The sequence below is a fragment of the Salvelinus sp. IW2-2015 genome, linkage group LG36 (assembly GCF_002910315.2).
Source record: "Salvelinus sp. IW2-2015 linkage group LG36, ASM291031v2, whole genome shotgun sequence".
Classification (NCBI taxonomy): domain Eukaryota; kingdom Metazoa; phylum Chordata; class Actinopteri; order Salmoniformes; family Salmonidae; genus Salvelinus; species Salvelinus sp. IW2-2015.
The window spans coordinates 11,794,320-11,821,133 of NC_036875.1; the positions used below are offsets into that span (position 1 = coordinate 11,794,320).

General features: G+C 40.7%; 1 protein-coding gene across 1 annotated transcript; it reads left to right on the forward strand.

Annotated features, from left to right (window-relative positions):
• The first annotated feature begins 12,025 nt into the window (after window positions 1-12,025).
• On the forward strand, window positions 12,026-26,284 carry LOC111959391 (histone acetyltransferase type B catalytic subunit-like). Its single transcript, XM_023980895.2, has 10 exons — window positions 12,026-12,116; window positions 12,322-12,397; window positions 13,406-13,526; window positions 17,266-17,445; window positions 17,624-17,745; window positions 18,314-18,418; window positions 20,854-20,960; window positions 21,988-22,149; window positions 22,501-22,607; window positions 25,728-26,284. The coding sequence occupies exons 1-10, from the start codon at window positions 12,047-12,049 to the stop codon at window positions 25,893-25,895; spliced, it is 1,218 nt and encodes a 405-aa protein (XP_023836663.1). The 5' UTR covers window positions 12,026-12,046; the 3' UTR covers window positions 25,896-26,284.
• The last annotated feature ends 530 nt before the right edge of the window (window positions 26,285-26,814 follow it).

Consider the following 26,814-nt stretch of genomic DNA (forward strand, 5'->3'; position numbering starts at 1 on the left):
ATTGACTCCATACTGTCATACCATAGCACATAGCAAGAGAGTAAAAGGCATTGTAGCCTATGCAGGAAAGGGTTATAATCTAGTGCTGTCAGAGTAGTAGGTAGGGGTAAAATAACAGTGGCTTAAACATGACTGTGTGGGTCAGTCATTGGTGCTTCTGGAGGACAGAATTGCCATGCCAGGGATGATAGCACAGCATTACCACAGTTCAATGTTCAGCCATTGCACTCTCTCCCAGAGAGACCATTTATTTTATTGAGCTATCACTGTACTGTAATCCACTTTTTGAAAGACAATTTTCAAGGTTCAAATTCTTAATTTAAGTCAGCGGTAGGGTGGACTGTCATAATGGGACAATTAAAGGGTACATTTTGTTTACTACAACAGAGTGCTTAGGTAAGCTACATATTTTTTGACAGTAACCTTGTGTTTTTTTCTCTTTATGGTAGTACTATAGGAAGAACAACTCACGCGAGGAATGTTTAATCTTATTTAAACTTTGAGTGTGTGTGATGAGGTTGGTTGTGTGGAAATCAAATACATAACAATAGTTAATAGTTAGTGTTAAATTGTGGGGGAAAAATCTAGTTTTTATATTTTCAAAGGATTCACATTTTTAGGCTTCCAGTAGCCTATGTCAGAAAATAAAAAATAAGAATAMAATTCAGAATATAATAGAATAAAACATCCGCACAGACACAGCACCAAATCATCTCATCAGTATAAAAATAACGAKATACACTTGCGCGGAGAAGAGTTTTCTTTTTTCCATCGATTGGTGATGCGCAATAGTACGTGGTTAAACTGTWGCACACAGTGGAAGGGTGACAAAACAAATCGATGGAGAGCGAGCGATGAGAAAAATTATGGATTTCTTCCGTATACATCAGATGCGGCGGAAACACGTGGACAAACAGGAAGTCTTCGGTGCGTATTTTCCGCGGGCCTTTGACAACAACAGAGATGCAGCAGTGTTCAGGAGTCAGTGATGATGTTGTGGCTAGGGACAAGCTACGCCATTTATAGACACGAACTGCTTTAGCGCCTTTTGACGATAGTATCTTCTTTACTTCTTTTTTTTTTAAGAGCCCGACGCTCGATCTGAAAGTTAACACGCATCGCTTGCGGTAGTATTACGGTTTGTGTTCCCACACAGGCCATATCTCCATGTTACAGGAGTTGTTTATGGAAGACGAGGCGACCACTAGCTTTGGGACACATCGGGAGCCAGAGTATTGGTTGTGCATCGTTCTGGTGGTTGTCGAAGGAAAGTAACCATACCACAATATAACTGRCTTCACCAAAAAATGTGCCGTAAAATGTTTTGTGAAACTTACTTAAAGGTAAGGAAAATAAGGGGGTAATGTTTTATACAACCCGGCCCAGGACCTTAAGAACAGTTTGCAGTTCTCCAGAGATCCCGAAAGAAACTTGCAGCAAGATGACGACACACTGTAAATCCTCTCGAGATGACACCAGCACTTTCTGTGAATCATTACTAACAATAACTGGCGAAACAGATTATCTAAAGGGACAATCCCGGAGGAATAACAACGTTGTGGATGGCATACCATAATCTTCACATTAGATCTTGGCACAGTCTGAGGAGAAAGTAATAMAAATGATCACTGAAAAGTAGGGCTGACCCCACTTAGTCATTGTTTGGTTGATAGGCTGTTGGTCACAGATTTCTTTTGTTTGTTTTGTTGTTGAGCAGTGGCAMATGGATTWAAAAAAAAATTGGCACACAAGACACCTGTCTGATTCGCACCTGTCTCAAGTGGCATTAGTGGACAAAGTACCCAATTGTCATACTTKAGTACTAGAAAATGACTGACTCAAGTAACAGCAAAATACTGTTTAAAAGTATTTGGTTTTAAATATACTTAAATATCAAAAGTAAATGTAATTGTTAAAATATACTTAAGTATCAGAAGTAAAACTATAAATCATTTCAAATTCCTTATATTAAGCAAACCAGATGGCACAATATTTTTTTATAGCTAGCCCGGGGAATACTCCAGCACTCACATAATTATTTTTGTAGCATTTTTTTATATATTTTTTGACTTATGGTATCCAATTGGTAGTTACAGTCTTGTCTCATCGCTGCAACTCCCGTACGGACTCAGGRGAGGTGAAGGTCGACCCAACCAAGCCGCACTGCTTCTTAACACAGCGCGCCTCCAACCCGGAAGCCAGCCGCACCAATGTGTCGGAGGAAACACTGTGCACATGGCGACCGTGCGAGCCCCAGCTCGCAACAGGAATTACTAGAGCGCAATGGGACAAAGATATCCCTGCCGGCCAAACCCTCCCCTAACCCGGACGACGCCGGGCCAATTGTGCACCACCCCATGAGTCTCCCGGTCGCGGCCGGCTGCGACAGAGCCTGGATTCGAACCAGGATCTCTAGTGACACAGCTAGCAACTGCGATGCAGTGCCTTGGACCACTGCACCACTTGGGAGGCCAGATATAATTTACACTCYGCCAGATCAGAGGCAGTAGGGAKGATCAAGGATGTTCTCTTTAAGTGCGTTAAATGGACAATTTCCCTGTCCTGCTAAGCACTCAAAATGTAACGAGTACTTTTGAGTGTCAGGGAAAATGTATGGCGTAAAAAGTACATTATTTTCTTTAGSGAATGTAGTGGAGTAAAAGTTGTAAAAAATATATAAATTGTAAGGTACATATACACAAAAAAATTACTTAAGTAGTACTTTAAAATATTTTTACTTATTTACTTTAAATTAGTGATGCACTGATATTACATTTTTGGCCGATACCGATATCCAATTATTTTCCTTGCCCCAAAAAACTATACCGATAACCGATATTTAAAATTTAAGCGGCCTTTTAATGATTCTAGTACAGTTAAATAGTTAAAACACACACAAGGACGCAGTGGTCTAAGGCACTGCGTCTTAGTGCAAGTCCCTGGTTCGAATCCAGCCGTGATTGGGAGTCCCATAGGGCGGCGCACAATTGGCCTAGCGCCGTCCGAGTTTGGCCAGGGTAGKTCGTCATTGTAAATAATAATTTGTTCTTAACTCACTTGCCTAGTTAAATAAAGGTTACACACACACCACTCTGACCAAAACGTTATTTTGTTGGCATTTACGTATGTCCMCATTACCAGTAAAACATAATCAAAACCTATTTCTTTCACTTACTTGCTGTGCTGTWTCGTTGTTCAGTCGTTTCATTCTCAAGCAGGACTTCTAAGGAACGGCGTTTGGGTCTTTGCATGCCAAAAAAGATACACGTCAAATAACACTGTTTGACGTGTCAAATAAGCTTGTTGACCAGTCAGGACCTGAATATGACTGCATGTCACATAATAATTGAACGCKTTCATAAAATTTTYACGTAGTTATTACACATTGATTACACTATCACTCGTATTTCATATGTCACAACGATTCATTGATACGTATGCTGTGATGCTGGTGAAGTTGTCTCGCGCATCTACATTGCTGGTCATAAAAAAAGATASCTAGCTCATGGATGCAACCAATGTTCTTCCCCAAAAACATAGTAGAACGACAATCGGTTTCAGKAGCTATAGTTAGCTAGCTAACTATATAGCTAGGTGTCATCATAATAACCCAAAAATATAAGACAGTTCTTATTTGATTAATAGTGGTTGGACCCATCTATGTGAAGCTAGCCACAATAAGGATTAGCCACAATGGTGGACTTTGCGGTTAGCCTTCAAAATAAAAGTATGTCATTGACAGTGATGCAAATTAATAGAAATAGTATAATTTAATAGAGCATGCTAAACGATGTTGGAATGTTATATAAATCAACAAAAGACAATTTGTTAATTTGACAATCTGTTGAAATCACACTGGATGTTTTGCAKTGGGGGCATACTTATTTCACTGTGGATCAATGACATGGGGTATCAGTCTACTCAGTGACACCCAGAGAACATTAGTATCGTAGCTCTTGTTGCAGGACTCTGAAACTACTGTGAATTGAGCCACATTTATTGTCAACCTATGTATTGAACACCTTTTTCCAGAGGAAAAACAATACTGCRTGGATCTTTTGGAGTCTGATAACTCTGAGGTGGACGTTGGGAAAAAATATATTGGGTATTGAGTAGACTGTTACCCCATTTCATTGATCCCCAATCCTTAGGTAAAGTTGTACAGTGCAATATGAATGTCAATACACACAATAGGCTGACTGGGGAGGTGATTTGTCACAGTCCCGTGATAAGAGCTATAACGCTAATATTTGCGTAAACTCTTCACAGTTCTGTGGGTGTCACCGAGTAGACTGATACCCCATTTCATTGCTTCACATTCCAACCTTGTTTAACATTATCTAGTCTAATATATACCGTACCCATTTCATTGCTTCACATTCCAACCTTATCTAGTCTAAATATGGCATGATTCCAACAATTGTAACCTTCTGCATCACTTTCAGAGGTACTTTTATTTTGAAGGCAAACTGCAAATTCCACTATTGTGCCTAATCCTTATTGTGGCTAGCTTCACAACACAACCCGGTCAGGTCGAGCCTCACTAGCCAGATGAAGCCAGCAGGCTGCTTATAATGTTAGCTTTGGGCAACAGGGTTAAGTAGCTGGCTATCTATTTATTTTCATGAACTGAAGTTCAATTTCAATAGGCAAACAACAAGTGGCTACCTAGCTAATACTTACTCACAAGGATTCCTAAATCATTGCTGAGAATAGTGAAAATGACTGCAGTTTCTACTTGTCATTGTTTTCAGACTGGTTGTATTGGTGCTATTTAGGTACCAAGCTTAAGCTAGCTAGCTACCCCAGAAGTTGCGGTCGAACAAATAATGCTTTATTACCAACGCGGTATTGTAAACACATGGCCGGTGTTTGCTTGTTTGCAGACTTTTTTTGTACAGCTTTGAGTGCTACTGATAGTAGTAGTGGTGCTTGACTTGCACGTGCAAATTCAGAACACACAACATTCTATATTAGAACTGTGTTATTTGACGTGTCAAATTCTAAGCTTATTTAACGCGTCAAATAGTGTTATTTGAGGTGTATCTTTTTTGACACGCAAAGACCCAAACGGCGTTCCATAGTATGTCATGAAGCTAATAGCAGTGACGCTATTACTGGGTAACTCCGGTAGGGCAACATCTGAACAATAGGGCACTTGTTAGTGTGTACCGGTGCTCGAACAGCTGCGAAAGCCAACTTGACCCACGACAGAACGGTTGATTGTCAAGGGCAATGAATTCCATTATCTTGCCGTTTTAATGGATTTCGCCTTTGAGTTGTCTCGCTGAAATGTTCTTACTCTTTCAAATGACTGCTCGACTGGTTGACTGCTCGATCCACACAGCAGACATTGCGGGCTAGGTTAGGAATGCTGTGATGCACGTGTAGCGCAAAATTGTATGTGCCGTCATTACGTCATGTACCTACGTTATATAGGTATGCACGTCAGCTTTGACATCGGTTTTTCACATTGGYGTTAAACTTCTTACGGCTGAGATCCCGTTAACGGGATCAATATGAGCCAGTGAAAGTGCAGGGCGCCAAATTTAAACAACAGAAATCTCATAATTAAAATTCCTCAAACATACAAGTATTTTACACCATTTTAAAGATAAACTTGTTGTTAATCCCAACACAGTGTCCGATTTCAAAAAGGCTTTACGACGAAAGCATACCATGCGATTATGTTAGGTCAGCACCTAGTCACAGAAAAACACAGCCATTTTTCCAGCCAAAGAGAGGAGTCACCAAAAGCAGAAATAGAGATAAAATTAATCACTAACATTTGATGATCTTCATCAGACGACACTCATAGGACTTCATGTTACACAATACATGTATATTTTGTTCGATAAAGTTCATATTTATATCCAAAAATCTCAGTTTACATTGGCGCGTTATGTTCAGTAATGTTTTGCTTCCAAAACATCCGGTGTTTTTGCAGAGAGCCACATCAATTTACAGAAATACTCAAAATAAACATTGATAAAAGATACAAGTGTTATGCATGGAACTTTAGMTAAACTTCTCCTTAATGCAGCCGCTGTGTCAGATTTCAAAAAAGTTTTTCGGAAAAGCACACCATGCAATAATCTGAGTACAGCGCTCAGAGACCAAACAAGCCATACATATACCCGCCATGTTGTGGAGTCAACAGAAATCAGAAATAGCATTATAAATACTCACTTACCTTTGATGATCTTCATCAGAATGCACTCCCAGGATTCCCAGTTCCACAATAAATGTTTGTTTCGATAGAGTCACAAAATGTTCACCGATATATCGTGCATCCCTACTTTACACCACTGTTCAGTGGACTAATCTATTGAGGATGCCACGTTCCAAGAGGGGGAGTGTGTGTAAAATGCACAAGGCACGTCTCTCTCCAGAATGTGCTCTCTCCCGCCATGTCATGTGCATTCAGTGTTTCATAACTTCATTGTGTGAATTGTTTGCCCTTTCATTGTTATCGTCTGTCAATTCCCCATTACATATACCACCAGTAGTAGCCTACATTTACCGTTAATTCCCCTAATTTCTGATCTACAATGTTTGGTTGGTTACCCTTTTKCCGCTTCTCAAAGTAATTTGTTTTCACCTCAAACAGCAAGTAAACAAAGTCTGTTTTTGAGTCCATAGAGAATTACAATAGCTCCTTGACGTATTTGAAACATATTTTCTGCCCTCTCCCTTTTGATAACCACTCAGCATGAAAGGGAGAAATTGTAATGCTCTGATGTAGTTAAAATAAAATACCTAATTACTTCTTATCCCTTGCACAAATAGCCTACAGCTGTGTCTGTCCTGAGCTCACTGGTGCGGGAAACTCTGAGGGCCCAGAATATTTCATACAATGTTGCAAGTTTGCAAGCATGAGATAAACATATGTTTTTTTTTAAATWAAAAATGTGAAGTTTCTCTGGTTAGGATATCTTGATCTCCTGCTTCCTCTTGAGTCATTTGTATCTCTTCATTATTTAATCAAATGGCGCGCTTAAAGCATCAGACAAGCTCAGTACGTACAGTTGATTTTATTAAAACACAACTTGTATTTTTCCATATATAGAAACACTATATATGGAAAAATATAACTCTCTAAATACAACTCTCTAGAAAAGACAACTCTCTATCGACCAAGATTTGTTTTAGTTGGGGACAGCCCTACTGAAAAGCTGCAGATGGAAGATTGAGATGGAGTGTGCCCACAGGTCTGGAAAACATGTAACCAGCCTAGGTGACAGTTCCTGGTCACGTTCTAGAGGTTTAAGGGCAAGATGGCTGTTCTGGAGAGCCAAGAACTTGAGAGGAACCAACATCTTCCTCAACGAGGACTTCTCAGAAGCTGTCGGCCAGAGGCGGAAAGAACTTTTCCCAGCTATGAAAACTGCCAGAGAGCATGGGAGCATTGCTTACATCCGCTACGACAGGCTCATTGTCCACCCTCCCTCCCAAAAGCCTTGTGAGGAATGAGATAGCCATGCCTCAGGGTCAGTAGCTTCAGCACAACATCACACGCACATATATTGATTTATTTTGTTAAGAGGTCTATTTTCTGGGTGACCTGAACATTGACTAGTTAGCAACTAGCTCTCCAATCTGACTAATGYCTGTAATATGATACAGGTTCACTCAGCCAACTAGAGTGCATACCAATAATGTTGGTTCTGTTACATCTACTTGTATTGATCATATCTTCACTAATACTGCAAAGCTTTGCTCCAAAGCAATACCAGTTTCCATTGGCTGTAGTGACCATAACATTGTGGCTTTAACAAGGAAAGTGTAAGTGCCAAAGGTTGGGCCTAAAGTCATACAAAATGTTTCCTCGATTCTTTTGTTGAAAATGTATGTTGGTCTGATGTGTATGAGGAAGATAATTCAGATGCAGCACTGGAAGTATTTGTAAAAAATGTCATGCCAACTGTTGACAATGTACCCMATGATTGATGATGGTTCAAAGAAAGAAATTATGCAAAAGTTGGCTGCTCAGCTGATTAGTTGGCATACTCTAAATTGAGAAATGTTGTGACTAAACTTAACAAAAATAAGAATAAAATATATTACCAAACAAAGATAAATCCTTTGGAGTACCATTTATTTTAAAACCTTTAGTTATTGCTAATCATTTCAATGACTATTTCACTAGCGAAGTGGRAAAACTGAAATGAAAACATTGAACAGTGAACCATCATATTTTTTAATAAAGGATCTCATAGTGAAAGAAAATGATTGCTTTTGTGAATTTGGTCAAGTTAGTAAGGTAGAAAAACGATTGTTATCCATCAAAAATGATAAGCAACCAGGTATAGACAACCTTGATGAACTATTGGGAATGGTTGCAGACTGTACTGCCGCTCCTATTTGCTATATCTTWAACCAAACTTTAAAGGAGTGTGTGCGTGGAAGGAAGCTAAAGTARTTCCACTGCCTAAAAATAGCAAAGCMCCCTTTGCTGACTCTAACATCCGCCCAATCTGTTTGCTGCCTGTTCTTAGTAAACTAATGGAGAGGATTGTGTTTGACCAAATACAATGCTATTTTTCAGAGAACAAGTTAACTACTGACTTTCARCATGCGTATAGAGAAGGGCACGCAACTTGTACTGCACTGACGCCAATGAATAATGATTGCTTAAAAGAAATGGATAATAAGATCATAGTTGGAGCCTTTGATCTTATTGATCATAAATTGTTATTGAAAAAACTTGCCATCCCATGGCTGGAGAGTTATTTATCCAATAGAACCCAGAGAGTGTTCTTCAATAGAAGCTTCTTGAATATCAGATGTACAGTGCGGTGTCCCTCAGGGCAGTTGCCTTGGGCTGTTAGTCTTCTCTATTTTTATAAATTATTTGCCACTGGTCTTAAACGAAGCTAGAACGACTATCTATGTGGATGATCTCGCTCTCCATGGCAGATTTTGAGCTAAACGTTTAAACAGGTTAACAATCACAAGGCTGCCGGGCCAGACGGAATACCAGGACGCGTTCTCAAAGCAGGTGCAGACCGGCTGGCAAGTGTCTTCACAGACATTTTAAATCTTTACTTGTCCCAGTCTATAATCCCAACATTGTTTCTGTTCTCAAGAGCAACAAGGTAACCTATCTACATTACTATCCCCCTGTAGCACTCACATCTGTAATTATGAAGTGCTTTGAAAGGCTGGTCATGACGCACATCAACACCATCATCCCAGACACACTCCAATTCGCATACCGTCCCAACAGATCCACAGATGATCCACAGATGATCCAATCTCAATTGCACTTCACACTGCCTCCTCCCACCTGGACACAAGGGAAAATAACAATGTCAGAATGCTGTTCATAGATTACAGCTCAGCATTCAACACCATAGTCCCCTCCAAGCTAGGGACCCTAGGACTGAACCCCTCCCTCTGCAACTGGATCCTAGCCTTCCTGACGGGCTTCCCCCAGGGTAGTGAGGGTAGGCAACATCACCTCCGCCACACTGACCCTCAACACGAGGGACCCTCAGGGGTGTGTTCTTAATCCCCTCCTTTACTTCCTGTTCACTCACGACTGCGTGGCCACGCACGACTCCAAAACCATCATCAAGGTTGCTGACGACGCGACGGTGGTAGGCCTGATCACCAACGGTGATGATTCAGTCTACAGGGAGGTCAGAGACTGCAGTGTGGTGCCAGGACAACAACCTCGACGACAGTAAGACCAAGGAGCTTATCGTGGACTATAGGAGAAAGAGGCGAAAGTACAGCCCCATCCACATCAACATGGCTGTTGTTGAGCAGGTTGAGAGCTTCAAGTTCCTTCATCACTAAGGACCACATCACTAAGGACTTAACATGGTCCACACACACACACCCTCAGTCGTGAAGAGGGCACGGCAGCACCTCTTCCCCCTCAGGAGGCTGAAAAGATTTGGCATGTGCAATCGAGAGCATCTTGACTGGCTGCATAACCACTTGGTATGGCAAATGCACCGCCCTTGACCGCAAAGCGCTAGACAGGGTGGTGCGGACAGCCCAGTACATCACTGAGGCCAATCTCCTTGCCATCCAGGTCTTCTATATCAGGTAGTCAGAGGAAGGCCTGAAAAATTGCCAAACTCCAGCCACGCAAGCCATAGACTGTTCACTCTTCTACCGTCCGGCAAACGGTACCAGAGCATCGGCTCTGAGACCAATGGGCACTGAGACAGCTTCTACCCCCAAGCCATAAGAGGCGTTACTATAGACCCGGGTTCGATTCCGGGCTGTGTCGCAGCTGGCCGCTCTTGCGACTTCTTGTGGCGGGCCGGGCACATGCACGCTGACTTCGGTCGCCAGCTGTACGGTGTTTCCTCCGACACATTGGTCCGGCTGGCTTCCGGGTTAAGCAAGCAGTGCGGCTTGGCAGGGTCGTGTTTCGGAGGATGCATGGCTTTCGACCTTCACCTCTCCCGAGTCCGTACGGGAGTTGCAGCGATGGGACAAGACTGACTACCAATTGGATATCACGAAAAAGGGGTACATTTCTTTTCTCTTTTTTTGTTGTCAATTTATGGTCCCCAAACTATCTGCACTGACTCTTATGTTGCACTGACCCTACGCACACTCACTARACCATATATACACTCACTAGACTATATATACACTCACACACACACTACATTGACACTCACAAAACCCACACGTATTCACATACAATACACACACACACAGGCATACCGACAACACAAACACACATACATACTCACTCACACACACAAACTCTTACACATTTGCTGCTGCTACTGTTCTTTATTTTACTCGTATTGTTATCTATCCGGATGCCTAGTCACTTTACCYTGCCTTCATGTACATATCTACCTCAAGTCCTGGTACCTCTGCACATTGATCTGGTACTGGTATACAGCTCCATTCTTGTGTATTTTATTCCTCTTGTGTTACTATTTTATTTTGCATCATTGGGAAGGGGTCGTAAGCCAGCATTTCACGGTAAAGTCTGCACCAGTTGTGTTCGGCGCATGTAACATTTTATTTTATTTTGATTCCACACTCTACATGTCAGCACTCCAAGCCAGTGAGCTCACTGAAATTCTAAATAAGGAGTTAGTCTGTATCAGAATGGGTGATTAATAATAAACTGGWCTTAAATACATCTTAAACTAAAAGCGTKTTATTTGGTTCAAAACCTTCTCTAARRYCTAAACCTCAACTGGAGTTGTACATAAAGGGTGTGACCATTGAGCAAGTTGAGGAAGCTTAACTCCTAGGTATAACATTGGATGATCAATTATCATGGTCAAGTCATTTTGACAGAGTTTTTGGTAAGATGGGGAGGGGTATGTCTGTTATAAAAATATGTTCTGTGTTTTTGACACAATCAACTACTAGATGTTCAGGCTCTGGTCTTGTCCCATCTTGATTACTCTCCGGTAATATGGTCAAGTGCAGCAAAGAAAGACCTAGAAAAGCTGCAGCTGGCTCAAAACAGAGCAGCACGCATTGCCCTTCACTGCACATACAGAATTAACATCAACATGCTTGCCAGTCTTTCCTGGTTGAGGGTTGTCGAGAGATTTTAACTGCTTCTCTTCTASTTTTTATGAGAAATATTGCAGATTGTCTGTATAATCGAATAACATTCAGTTTAGACACCCATACATACCCCACAAGACATGCCACCAAGGGTCCCTTCACACTCCTCAAGTCCAAAACGAATTCACGGCAATGCACAGTTTAATACAGAGCCATGATCGCATGGAACTCCCTTCCATTACTCAAGTTGACAGGAAAATTACCTTTAAAACAACTCATGGAATGACGTGTACTGTGAGGGGCACACAGACACATYTAGATTTTTTWACATTTTTTGGTTTGTACAATTATTTTTTTTGCGTTGTTTCTATATCATTGTATTTTGAATGTGACTTTTCCTAGTGTATCAGTGTTTTGTTACTTGTCATGTTTTTTGTGGACCCCAGGAAGAGCAACGGCTGCTTCTGCAAAAGCTAACGGGGATCCAAATAAATAAACAAAACAATTAAGCTAGAAATGCTGTTTGTTTTGCTCCACAGGGATGAACGAAATGGAGAAGAAGTTGGCAGAATATAAGTGTGACACCAACGAAGCAATCTGTTTAAAACTAGGTTTGTCTCATGCGTCTTCTTATTTAGCTTTGTGTGTAAACTCTTTTGTTTTAGGATGTGGAGATAGTAGCTACTTGCACTGCATTTTGTTGTTTGGTAAATGGTGCTTTGAGTGTTTCATATACATAGTCAACATATCAAATATTGCACTGAGTATTGACCACACTCTCTTCCTGAAATAATTAAATACAACTATTTCTCTCAGTCCGTTTCGCAGAGGAGGTGGATAATGAAAGCACGACATTCCATCCAGAGTACAGCCACCAGCTTTATGGTGATGAGTGAGTATCAAACATAATTCAGCCAGTAAGATCTGTGCATCTCATTACAGTAACTCCATGCGAACTCTACGGCCGCGTTCCACAGCTGAGGCGACGCAACAACCAATGGTTGCGTGCCACCTCATTGACTGTCAGCGACTGACAAATAGCTATAACATACAGTATATGGTTAGCTAATATATAACGCCTATCCAGGCGTGGTAAGATCGGTCAGGCGTCAGCAACGTCAAAACTCTTGAAAGCGGCCTAAATCTGTGTGCTGGTWGCACGACGGTGAACTGTTGAGAACTGAATTATGTGAATGCTAACTCATCTGCAGTGAGCTCCAAAAYTATTAGGACAGTGACACATTTKTGGAAATGATACTATGAGGTTAAAGTGCAGACTGTCAGCTTTAATTTCAGGGTATTTTCATCCATATCGAGTGGRCCGTTTAGAAGTTACAGCACTTTCTGTACATAGTCCCCCCATTTTAGGGGACCAAAACTATTGGGACAAATTCACTTAAAGTAGTCAAAAGTTAAGTATTTGGTCCCATATTCATAGCACACAATGACTACATCAAGCTTGTGACTCTACATATTTGTTGGAWKCATTTTCTGTTTGTTTTGGTGGTTTCAGATGTATTATATGCCCAAAATGGAATCACTTTTCTTTTGTAAATAAGAATAGAATATGTTTCTAAACAATTTGGATGCTACCATGATTATGGATAATCCTCAATGAATCATGAATAATGATCAGTGAGAAAGTTACAGTGGCATAAATATCATTGTTATGGGTGAGAGGTTAGCGTGTCTTGGGGGGTATGATACGGTTCACTCGATATGGATGAAAATACCCTCAAATGAAAACTGATAGTCTGCACTTTAACCTCATCGTCATTGTGTCATTTCAAATCCAAAGTGCTGGAGTACAGAGCCAAACAAAAAATGCCACTGTCCCAATACTTTTGGAGCTCACTAGCTATTTATCCACTTTGTTTTWATTTATTTATTTCCTCCTCAGTKAGGTGGCTTTTGGATACAAAGGCCTTCAGATTCAACTGTACTACAGTGCTGGGAACCTGATCACCTTCTTCAAAGTTAAATATTCAGCCAGAGTCACAGARAACTTTGATTGCGTGGAGGTAAATAAGTTGATTTGAAATGCAATTTTGTCACTTTAGCCGAGCACAGTAACACGGACGTTACCTAAAAAAAAAAGATGTCCTGCCAAACTATAATCCATTCAGAGATAGACCCCAACTCTTATGTCGTGAGGGTTTCTCAGCCACGTGACCTGACCAGGGAAAACTCTGGGTCTTCGCGAAAGCTTAGTTTTTCCCGGTCAAGTGAAAAACCACCCTCAGTACCCTTAGCTTCTCTTCTGGARCTTGTCCAGTTTCCCAGCCTGCTTTAGCTCGAGGTGAGCTGTTTCTGGAGCCTTTTCTGTGGGCTGCTTTGTGCATGTTTCTGTGGGCCTTCTGGAGTGAGCCAGAACCTCCCTCTGAGTGGTGGTATTATGCAGCAGATATGTAAGAGATCTCATATTTTGTCAGACTAATCCCAGTCTATCATAGGCCCCATGGGCCATTGGTGCACTAATCCTATCCCTCCCTCTAAAGGGAAGGATCAGAGTTGGATCGGGTGGTCTTGGCTYATCCATTGATTTGAGTGGCTCTGTGATAGTCTGCAGGAAGTGGAATATGTCCTGCTGGGGTATGTTTCCCATAAGTGTGTTTTGTCAGGAGGGAGATGTATCACCGGAGGACTTGGTTATAAGAACGAACCCAAATTACAGTTCTGAACCTCTGACCAGGTTATCCTGGTCAGTAGCTAATCTGTATAGTGCTTTCAATTGAAAKAAATCCTTGTAAAGTGATGGCCAGTAACACTTCACTTGCTTTACACATAGTGTAGCTGTAATTGCTCCATTGCATTAACACTTTRTTACATTGTAATTTAGTCATTGTATGTTTTTTTTTATTATTACAAAATATCAAGAAGAAAATGTTAACTTATTCCCCGAATATAGTTACAGCATTTCTACATTTCTAGGTGTAGTAGGATAGACTGAATGTCAAGTGWTACCTGAAAGTTTTCTTGTAGATTCATTAAAAGAATGTCGCAATGAGAAGCAATTGTCTAATTGAGTGCATAGACCGTAGTAACATTATACATGAACAAATAGCAGCAGGAAAATCCAATTGTTTTTATAGACACAGAGCAGTCATCAGTGAAATATTTTGTTTTGATTCATTTTTCTGTAGTTTTCTTCGTTAAACATTTCCCAAACTGCCTATTCTGTTCCCAATACTAAACAGTACTCGGATGTAAAGCTGAAGAATTTCCAGTGAGGATGACGGCCAGGCCAACGTTGACCCACGAGTGTCCACCTCGTTAAGGGTTTAGTGCAGCTGGTGCGAGGTAGAGAGTTAGGGAGCAGCAGCAGAGTTCAGGCTCCATCTGATGAGTGTTTGTCTGTGAGTGCATGCTCACTGTGGCTGGGTGTAGTGCAGCTGGTGAGGGAGAGGAGGGGAGCTGTGGGACAGAGTTCAGCATGCAGCTGCTACTACTCTAATGGAAGACTTGTCAGAGATCACCTTTACCCTAAACCAGCCAAACGCTATAATGATGGACTCCACACAGTCGGGCATCGTTTTTGTTCCAGTCATTGTTTCGTACTGGGTATCCACTAGTGGAAATCTGAAACGGACATCAGTGATGTGTAAATCAAATATGAGCCTCAGTCTAAAATGTAAAGCTGTTAATATACAAATGTTTGGATTGTTATTGCAATATGTAGCTCACGTTTTAAGTCAGCCAAAATCATTGTCAATGGAGATATTTTTTGTATGACAAAGAAATCCAATAAGAGCTTTTAAGCAGATAGTGATCAAATGTAAAGTTCAATTGAAGTTGGACGTTTAGAAAAATGGCACAGTTGGGTTAAAGGGTAGGGCCGGGACGATAACCATATCGTGGTACTCGTTAGTATCACGTCAAGGAAACAAAACACAAAAGAAACGCGAAGCAGATTTAACTTCTTTGGAAAATGTTGGCAATAAACCGTTATTATGTTGTCATCCAGTCACATGTATTTATTTTCCAAGCTATTTACATTTAAGTCATTTAGCTGACGCTCTTATCCAGAGCGACTTACAAATTGGAAAGTTCATACATATTCATCCTGGTCCCCCCGTGGGGAATGAACCCACAACCCTGGCGTTGCAAGCGCCATGCTCTACCAACTGAGCCACACGGGACCACAAGCTATAGCACACTATGTTACATACACAAGGTTTTTAAAGGTCCAAAGAGTTGTCTGCTTTGCGTTTTCATTTTTGCCACGGAACAAATATTTGCGACCCTGTTGTCGTCCCGGCCCTACTAAATAGGCCTAGTTAGTGCCTCTCTGGGTCCTGAGAGAGATCTAATTGAATRTATTTGCTCTATAGGTACATGTAAAGTCGCAAAATCCATGAATTGTGAAGGACAACGCGATCTGATTTAGTGTTCTTTTTACTTTCAAAACGTTTTCACTACTCCTAAATAAGATATGTACACATGATCAATTATATCCCGACGATAAAAGGCATTCGGATGGAACAAAGCGTTTCTAAAGATTCATTGTTACGTCATTTATACCGAACTATGGCTTCTTTTATTCAGGATTGTGCAATTTAGTGTCTAGTATATCGGAGAGTGCCTCGGACAATATGACTTGTTTGTCCATGGCCTTTTATTTCTGATCCTTATTCCTCAGAAATGCAGTTGAACAATTGCAATGGTGAAGTGGCATTCAGCTGCAGGTGCATTACTTCCAGTTGGATATTAGCTGATGTCTGAAAGGAGAGGAATTAGCAGTGTGTTGTATTAGCCTTTTGTAGTGCATTTTGTTCAGGCCTTCTTMATTTCCCAGTTTTTCTATGGCGAGCAGAAAGGGTCTCGGTATAGAACTAATGCTCATCGTGCATGTAAATGGTGTGAAAGGGCTGCTTAGCAAGTTAATACAAAGTGTTCTCATGTCAATCCTTGTGGAAATGGATACAATGCAAACATCACAGCTGAACCAACCACACATTCTAGTGAGTAAAAAGTCCAGGGGGAGGGGGGCCCTTTGTCTGCCAGGCTCTTTCATTTGATTGAGTTGCGCTCGCCAGGATTAGACGAGAGGCCTCTATTATGGATGCCCGAGGTTTGTTAAGTTGAGATCAATTCATTACATTTTATTGCCCAGTGAAATGCAGAAATACGTTATTGTGGGGGCTTCATCAAATATTCATGGTTTAACGTAAGTAGTAAATGTATTCAATTAAGTGCTCTTTCACCAAGGGGTTGGGAAGGGGGGCGGGCGGCTCTGCTCTGCTGACTGTCTTAATTGCCTAATGGTTCTCCTTTTTGTGGCACAAAAATATGTATTCTTCCACTTTAATTCCTCGTGTTCTCTGTCAATCAGGGCTGAAGCATAGCCTAATGACCGAACAGTAGGAACTGTGATTAGACATGGCAGCGGAAAATAAATAAATAATGTCCACAGATTTCCTGATTTATTCAATTTCAGCAGTTAGTCCATGAAACTAGATAGGCTCTGCTCTGTAAGGTCTTTTTGTAATAAAGACCTTGGACATGTTTAATCTATATGATCCAACTATATCAAAGAACAAACGCGTACTACATTTTGAAGAAATACGTTTATTTCAAATGCATTATTGACTTTAAAAGTTATAAGAYTGCAGTTTTCGTCCTAGCAAATACTTATCTGGCTAATCGGCATACTTTYTTTTTTKACAGAAAGGGAATATAAATACAAGGCTACTTTCCCTTATACAAGATGCTGTCGCTTTGTGTCATGTTCTAGTAAGCCCTGTTCTTTCCTCCCTGCAGCCTGATGATGTTGAAGGGAAGATCCGGGAGATCATTCCTGCTGAGTTCAGCTGCAACACGGACGACTTCATCTCATTGTTGGAGAAGGAGGCCAACTTCAAACCCTTCGGCACCCTGCTTCACACATACCACGTCCACAATGTGGAGGCGGGAGAAGACTTTACCTACCAGATTCACAAGGTTCACATTCTAGTCCTTGGTCCTACAATATACAGTACTTTATGTAATTATATACAGATAACAGTGCGTTCCATGTCGCCTGAATGACTTGCAGATTATTTCCGTATAAGGGAGGGTGCTCTGCTTATTTATCATGACTTAGACTGTCCTCAGACCTGCTATGTGCTGTGTTCTCTAGGTGGACGTGTTGTGCCCTGGATTCCGAGACTACCATGAGCGCCTGCAGACCTTCCCCGTGTGGTTCATTGAGACGGMCAGCTTTATCGACGTGGACGACGATCGTTGGGACTTCTTTCTCGTGTGAGTGGTGCCCTCCTTAACCAACGTCACTCTCCCCGAACCCGTTCGTTGACTCATTCAGAAACAACGGGCTCCTTTGAGGCGCTCGCGACCAATTACCAGGCCAGTTTGATTATATTTTCCCTGGTTATTGGAGAATTGTTGATCTGGCAAGAGGCACCTTTTGTGTTGAAAAGCCTTTTCATTCATTTTTTTTCAGGGCAAGAGCTGAATTGAACACGGTTGTCTTTTGAAACACTGAATGACATCTCAAACAGTAAAAAGAGCCTCTGCCAGTGTTTTCTTTATCCTGGCACCTATTTATAGTGACAATGGGTAAATGGACTGAAGTGATGTGGAGGACCCCGATTCCCCCCTCTCTACCCCTCTTCTCCTCTTCTAAGTTGCAGTCCTCCAATTAAGTGCTTAATGTATTCAGGTTGTAGCAGGTGTACGGATCGGGACGGGCCTGGCTGCTCCAGCATGCTGACACTGGAAAAAGCATCCCAGAGAATGGAGAGGGGAAAATGGACGCGGCATTGGAGTGTGCCTGTAATTGTCCTGCTTGCCTTTTGTGTTTTATCTGCAGATTTGAGAAGTACAATAACGATGGGGAGACTCTCTTCGCAACTGTTGGCTACATGACAGTTTATAATTACTATGTGTATCCAGACAAAACCCGACCACGTGTAAGGTAATTACTATGGGAGCACGTGCCTTCCTTTTCTTTTGTACAAAAAAGGAGAGGAAAATTATATATTTCTCTCTCCCTAGTCTTACAAAAATCTCAAATTACTGGCTTATGTATCCAACCATCCAACCCCGCTCTGACTCATATGGGAGCCAAAATGATCAGTATCTTCAACAACAAAAAAAGCGTTTGCCTGTAAATAAGCATTTTGTTTGATGTATTGATGGACATGACATAACAATTTGTTACGTTTCTTATAATCAAGTGAAAAGGGCTCCCTCAATTTCAATTCATTAGTACAGTGCCTTAGAAAGTATTCATACCCCTTGACTTGTTCCACATTTTGCGTTACAGCCTGAATTCAGAATGGATTCAATGGATTTATTTTCTCACCCATGTACACACAATACCCCATAATGACAGTGAAAGCATGTTTTTAGAAATTGTAGCAAATTTATTGAAAATGAAATACAGAAATATCTAATTTACATAATTATTCACACCCCTGAGTCAATACTTTGTAGCACCTTTGGCAGCGATTACAGCTTTGAGTTTTTCTGGGTAAGTCTCTAAGAGCTTTCCACACCTGGATTGTGCAACATTTGCCCATTTATTCTTTACAAAATTCCTCAAGCTCTGTCAAATTGCTTGTTGATCACTGCTAGACAACCATTTACAGGTCTCGCCATAGTTTTTCAATTAGATTTAAGTCAAAACTGTAACTCGGCCACTCCAGAACATTCACTGTCTTCTTGGTAAGCAACTCCAGTGTAGATTTGGCCTTGTGTTTTAGGTTATTGTTCTGCTGAAAGGTGAATTAATTTCCCAGTGTCTGGTGGAAAACAGACTGAAGCAGGTTTTCCTCTAGGATTTTGCCTGTGCTTAGCTGCATTCTGTTCCTTTTTGATCCTGAAAAACTCTCCAGTCGTTAACGATTACAAGCATACCCATAACATGATGCAGCCACCACTATGCTTGAAAATATGGAGTGTTGTACTCAATAATGTGTTGTATTGGATTTGCCCTGAACWTAACACTTTGTATTCAGGACAAAAAGTGAATTGCTTTGCCACATTCTTTGCAGTATTACTTTAATGCCTTATTGCAAACAGGATGCATGTTTTGGAATATGTTTTATTCTGTCCAGGCTTCCTTCTTTTCAATCTGTCAGGTTAGTATTGTGGAGTAACTACAATGTTGTTGATCCATCCTCACTTGTCTCCTATCACCACAATTAAACTCTGTAAATGTTTTAAAGTCACCATTGGCCTCATGGTGAAATCCCTGAGCTGTTTCCTTCCTCTCCGGCAACTGAGTTAGGAAGGTCGCCTGTATCTTTGTAGTGACTGGGACTATTGATGCACCATCCAAAGGGTAATAACTTCACCATGCTAAAAGGGATGTTCAATGTCTGCTTTTTTATTTTTTACCCATCTACAAATAAGAGCMTTTCTTTGCAAGGCATTGGAAAACCTCGCTGGTCTTTGTGGTTGAATYTGTTTGAAATTCACTGCTCGACCTTATAGATAATTGTATGTGTAGGGTACAGAGATGAAGTAGTCATTCAAAAATCATGTTAAACACTATTATTGCACACAGAGTGAGTCCATGCAACTTACTATGTGACTTCTTAAGCACATGTTTACTCCAGAACTTATTTAGGCTTGCCATAACAATTGTATTTATTTTTATTTAACCATTTAACTTAGGCAAGTCAGTTAAGAACAAATTCTTATTTACAATGATGGCCTACCAAAAGGCCAAAGGCCTCCTGCAGGGACGGGGGCTGGGATTAAAAATAAATAAAATAAAAAATATAGGACAAAACACACATCACGACAAGCGAGACAACACTACATAAAGAGAGACCTAAAACAACAACATAGCATGGCAGCAACACATGACATCACTGCATGATGGCAACACAACATGGCAGCAGCACAACATGGTAGCAGCACAAAACAGGGTACAAACATTATTGGCCACAGACAACAGCACTAAGGGCAGGAAGGTAGAGACAATACATTACGCAAAACAGCCACAACTGCCAACAAATGGGTTGAATAATTCACTCAAGTCATTTCAGTTTTTCATTTTTTATTAATTTGGGGGGGGAACTATTCCACTTTGACATTATGGGGTATTGTGTGTAGGCCAGTGCCATGAAAAATCTACATTTAATCAATTTTAAATTCCGGCTGTAACAACAAAATGTGGAAAAAGTCTGAAGGCCCTGTACATTACTCCATGCTATCATAAATTACAAAAGTGAGCTTTTTCTTTCTCAGATAATTATCTTAACATCAAGATCTGATCAGTCATATACAAGGTTGCCTTTTTTCTGTGAATGACAAGGGGTTTGATAGGTCTKGCTGAGAGGTCAGCAAGGCTGTTCTTTCATGTCTTTGTGTATGTTGGCCTGGTGTCCTTCTGAACAGCCAAATGCTGATCCTGCCGCCGTTCCAAGGAGAGGGTCATGGAGCCCAGCTGCTGGAGGCAGTGCACAGGTTCTACTGCAATCTGCCTGAAGTACAGGACATTACAGGTGTGTGTTTGTGGACGTGTTTAACTATACTTGTGGGGACCAGAAGTCTCCACAAGAATAGTAAACAAACAGAAATKTGACTAACTGGGGACGTTTTGTTAGTCCCTACAAGGTCAAATGCTATTTCTTGGGGGTTAAGGTTAGAATTAGTGTTCGGGTTAGTTTTAGGGTCAGGAGCTAGGGTTAAGGTTAGATTTTAGGGTTAGGGAAAATAGGATTTTGAATGGGACTGAATTGTGTGTCCCCACAAGGTTAGCTGTACAAGACTGTGTGTGTTAATGTAAATAACACAAAATTAGTTGATGTCTTAAGATGTTTCATTTTGGGGAGGAGGCTGTAACTGTGCTAGAGTTTCACATACTATTACATGTATTTACATGGTTAAATACAAAGCCGTTACACCCAAATAATTGATTTGCATAGGAAAATGAAATTAATTTATTTTGTATTTTAGTTCTTTTGCCAGGGACAATGTACAACAAAAGAGATGAGAAGTGATGCGTTGCACCAGATTTAGCTGACAGCTCGTTTAAAAAAATAACAAAGAAGCATCCCTATTTTCTTGTCTATTTTTCTCTACTTTGAATCTGGTCTTTKAATTTTTTTWAATTTGATTTATTTAACCTTTATTTAACCAGGTAGGCCAGCTACTGCTGGATTTAGGTATTTTTATTCCAGGTGGCTTTAAAACCTCTCCATGTTGCTCTGTAGTGAATTTTTTTCAAAACCGCAGTGGGAGCTGGGTAAAATGTCAATGCAAGCAGCTTTCGCAGAACTGCGCTTGACACATGCAGCCACAATCATACTCTGACAATGGCGTAATTATTTGACTGTTTCAGGAATCAGTGGGATTTGAATATAAGCCTGTATTGAAAACTAGCCTTGGATGTCTTGGGGTGGTTGATGTGAACAGTTTGATAAAACATAAATTGAGTATACCTRACATTTCATGTAATTGTATGTAATGTATTTATTTTTAAATGGAATTTCAAGCTTGTGTCTAATTATTGTTTTCTGTTATTTTCAGCTGAAGACCCCTCRGAGAACTACGTGAAGCTGCGAGACTACGTTCTGGTCAAGCTCTGCCAAAYGCTGCCGTCATTCTCCACAGACAAGCTTCCTCTGAGCTTCAGTGACGACATGGCCACAGAGGCCAGGGAGAAGTTAAAGATTAACAAGGTCAACCTCAGCTTTAACCATAGAGCCTAGAGGAGGATACATTTGATTACTGTACTTTTCTCACTCATTAACCCAAGGCTCTCCAGTCCTAGAGGGAACATGTACCATTTTATTTAAAAGGGTGGGCACTGACTTATCTTACTGCACTTATTCTGTGTCATGTTTTCATTTTTGCCAAATGGTTGTTTCTCACTCCGCCATGGCTCTTTCATGAAGCTTCRGGCACCTCAACGTTGTACAAGAAGGTTCTGAATAGCTCGACCAAGCTAAGAAATCGTCTTGTCTTTTCTAGATGATTGTGGAGACAGACTGTACGGGTTCTAAAAGGCACTAATGGCCCTGTCCTGTTTTTTTCCCCCCTACAGAGTGTATGAAATCCTCCGACTGAGGGTGACGGACATGAKCGTTGAAGCGAAAGCAAGAGATTACCGTCTGGAAGTCAAGAAGAGGCTATTTGCCCCGACCAAGGTATGTTTGAAAGAAAGGACCGTAGCTTCTCCAGTGAAATGCATTCCTCCATCCTTTTGCAGTGTCAGCCTTGCGCTCTAGTTTCTAGTCAAATGGAATTAGCAGATTGTGTCTACTGTGTAATGGCTATGTGTTTCCCTATGGACTTCATTAGTGGTGAATGGCTGTTAGTTGCACTATATAACCTGGGATCAATTCAGAGTTGATTTAATTTGATAATAGGGCGAGTCCAATATTTTTGGCATCTCAGATTGTTCTGGCAGTTCTCACAATAGAACTTCATTGGGAGGAAGGGATGTTTGAAATGCTTTTTACGTTTGTATCACAAATCATAATAAAAGTGGCCATTTTAGGCCCTTTTTAGACCTGTACATGCCTCCTGTGAGACCCTATGATCCGTACATGATRCAGACAACATCTTGGTTTCATTATACTCCWYATAGTGTGCTCTAACATATGGAGTATGTTTAGATTCTGAAAGACACATTTATCTAACATAAATATGAATATCTCTCAACTATCCTTTTTTGATTTGTCTTATTTTTAGACATATTGTTTGTAACAATATACTCTTCAAACGCATCACATGTCCAGAGTGGCTCTCTGTTATTTTTAATTATATAACCCATTTATACATAGAAAATTACATAGGTYGTTCAAACTCAACTCTGGAGCTCGAAGCCAGTTCTGCATTTTTTTCATTATTCCCCTCTAATCAGGGACTGCTTTAAACCTGGGTGAACCAGGTGTGTGCAATTTTAATTATCAGGTAGAACAGAAAACCAGYAGGCTCTGGACGTCATACTGTAAGAGTTGAATACCCCTGTTGTAGGTCATTAACCAATCACAGCCCTCCTTTAAGATTGCAAATCATCAGCACAGGGAGTTCCCTTTTGAATCCATTTTCCCATTCACTGTGTTGGTGGTGCTCATAAAATGTATCATAACTTCATAATTAGCAAACCCCCCCCCGGAAATTTGATGTATTTGTATATTGTTCCAAACAATGTCTTAAAAATTAACAAAATCTAAAAGGCTCGTTATGCRATATTAATATTTTTAATGTTGAATAAATGAATGTGAACATTTGTCTTTAAGAATCTCGACATACTCCTTAAGTTAGAACACACTATAAGGAGTATAATGAAACCAAGATGGTGTCTGTATAATGTATGRTTCATAGGGTCTTACAGGAGGCATGTATAGGTCTAAAAAGGACCTAAAATGGCCACTTTCATCATRATTTTCAAAGAAATKGTTTGATACAAATGTAAAAAGCATTTMAAACATCCTTCCTCCCAATTAAGTTTCTATGTGAGAATTGCCAGAACATGCTGAGATACCAAAAATATTTTCCTCTGGCATAGAATCCACCCATTAAATGATTTATACCACGCTTTTCCAAAATATTTAGTGTTTGATGACTTATGACTACCCACAATGCATTAGCATGGTTTCAGAAATGGCCAAGGATGAGGCCAAGAATATGACGCACACTTTATCTGCTTAGAGCTACTTCTTGTTGCGTCTTGTAACTTATGTTCCATTACTTTTCTAGAATCAGGAGAACGATTATTCCCCAGTTGCAGGAAAATGTCTGGAGTACCAAAKGCTTATTATTGAAGATACAATGGAGCACGACAGGCCTCCACAGTAGTGTTACCCCAGGATTCAGTTCTATTCAGAGCAGTGTCATTATGCAGGATTTGCATGTCATTAGGAGGGAGGAGTAATTTAGGTGGAAGTAGGTTGCTAACAGCACACATTCAAGCAGTTAAAGAATCTGCTTGCCAAATAGTACAAGTTTCATATTAGCAYTCTTACTGTGCTTTTTGAAATTTGATTAGACAAACTGTTACTAATTTTGTATTTACAGGATAACATTGATTTACATATGTATGTTCCATGACATGTAATTTGAGTGTCTCATTGAAACCCAGCATATCAGCCGTTACAGCAGGGTTCTTCAACTGGTGGMCCGCGTGCCGAATTTGTCCCCCTCCCCGCGGGTCTTTTTATTTATTCCAAAAAATTCAGCGTTGGACTAAAAATATATATATATATATATATTATTATAAAAAATTTGATTTTAATTTTGGAAATCTGTTCCCAACTATTCCCACGCCTAATAGAGAGACGCGTGATCATATACAAATGTAAGCAGTAGAGGTAATTTAGGTAATATGTACATGTAGGTAGGGGTAAAGTGACTTATGTCTGTTTGGGCTTCTTGAGGTCAATTTGCAGTCTACAAATGATTTGTAATTATGTTCAGGCTCCCTGACCGTCTGCTCAAGAAAGACTGCCCGCTGCTGAGTCTAGTYGATGATTTTACATTTTAGTMATTTAGCAGACGCTCTTATCCAGAGCGACTTACAGTAGTGAGTGTGTACATTTTCATAAAGGGGGAAAAAAAGTATACTCATTCATGATCTCTGCATTAGAGGATTGCTGTCAGCAGTGTAACCACATGTCTTGAAAAAGGCCAATATCTGCGGAGGGAAAAAAGTGTGTGATGAAAAAGGAAGTAGGAATTCCTTGGGAGACTGGCTGTGGAGTGGAGGAGAGATCTGGCAGCCAGATGCAGCAGGCTGTTTTGTTTTTGGGGAGGTTTGGTTTGTAGTTAGCTCAGCGGAGTCCTCCTCTCTGTGAATGTGTGGAGAATTTCACGTCTCTGCTCAACTTCTCTTCCCCTGATTCCCAAGAGAGTGGGAACTTTTTTGCACTGGCCCCAAAATACATGAGTGAGGACTCTTGGTTCATGTCCAGAAGCTTTCAGCACTCCTGCAGACTCAATTACAGAATCCTTTGCTTCCCCTCTGACTATTTGGTTTTAAGACACTAATGAGATGCAGTCAGGTCTGCAATATGAGGACCTAGAGGAGGAACAATATTAACTTGCTCTTGTCAGTTGAACGTGCATTATGTAAGATTCCCTGCTGCTAATTGCAATCAAAACTTAACCGTCACGTTTGCAAAATACCATACAGCATTTTTGTTTTGCTTCAATAGAAAAACATGGCTAACAAGCTAATAATGCAACGTTTTTGGGGAAACAAGCCCAGGGATTTTACACAAACGCAGTGCATTAACCAGTGTATGTGTTTATTGCGTGCTTAGAAGAACCAGCGGGAGCTGACCAAGATGATGAAGTGTCTGCGGCCAGAGGAGCTGGCATCCCACATCAGTCAGATGGACACGGCGCTGCAACAGGAGGAGCTGGAGAAAAGCTACCAGGAGGTGCTGGCCGATTACAGGAGAGTCATTGAGAGGCTAGCACAGACCTGATCCAGGGGGCCTAATGTCGGCCCTGCCTACCCCCTGTAACACAACCCCCCCCACCCTGGCCCCATCTCCTTCTCTTCCCACTGATGGTCCTAGATATACAGTAGAGGTTGAGCAGCGCTGTGCAGCTGGCTGGCTGCCTGGGGAAGGCCCACTGTGTCCCATGTGTGTAATCACGCTGTGTGAGATTTAGTGATTGGTAATCATTCACAGGTGATAGGAACACCATCCGTACGGTCTGGCTGTGCAGAACATGCCTCCTTTTGATATAGAGAATAACAGAGATAGTGATTCTTTTTTCCCCCTAAAATATCTGTCTAGCTTTTTCCTGAAGACGTGTTTGTTTTTAAGCACTTCATACTGAAATAAATGACATGTTTTTTGTACATTGATCAATTGGGTTGACCTATTCATTGATGCTGTTCTGAAGTGTCATTTCAGATTCACATGTTCTACTGTTATTGGGACAATGTGTATTATGTGCAATAATTATTGCACTGTGATGATTATTGTACCGGTAGCTACTATTGTACTGTTATTGGTACAATGTACAATTATTCTTTTCTCAATGTTTTGGTAAACTACCGTATTCAACTTCATGTATTCCTACTGTTAACTGCATCCTGATTTACCAGATCAATTGTACTTTTAAGCACAGTGTGGAGTTCAACTGGGCTGAATATGCATTTATACAATATCAGTTACTCCATTTAGTCTAATCAATTTACAGATATAATTTTGTTCAGGCACCCTCTTGTGGCTAATGCAACTTCTGATTGCCCTTTAGGCTGAGTGTTGAGCTAATGAGCGTTATGGTTTTCAATTTAAAACCTCTTTGCCTCTGCATTGCCCACTTGTCCAGAGCGCTGTGATGAATAGCCATCTCTGGATACTTTTGCACATTGTCGCTAAATCAAGGTTT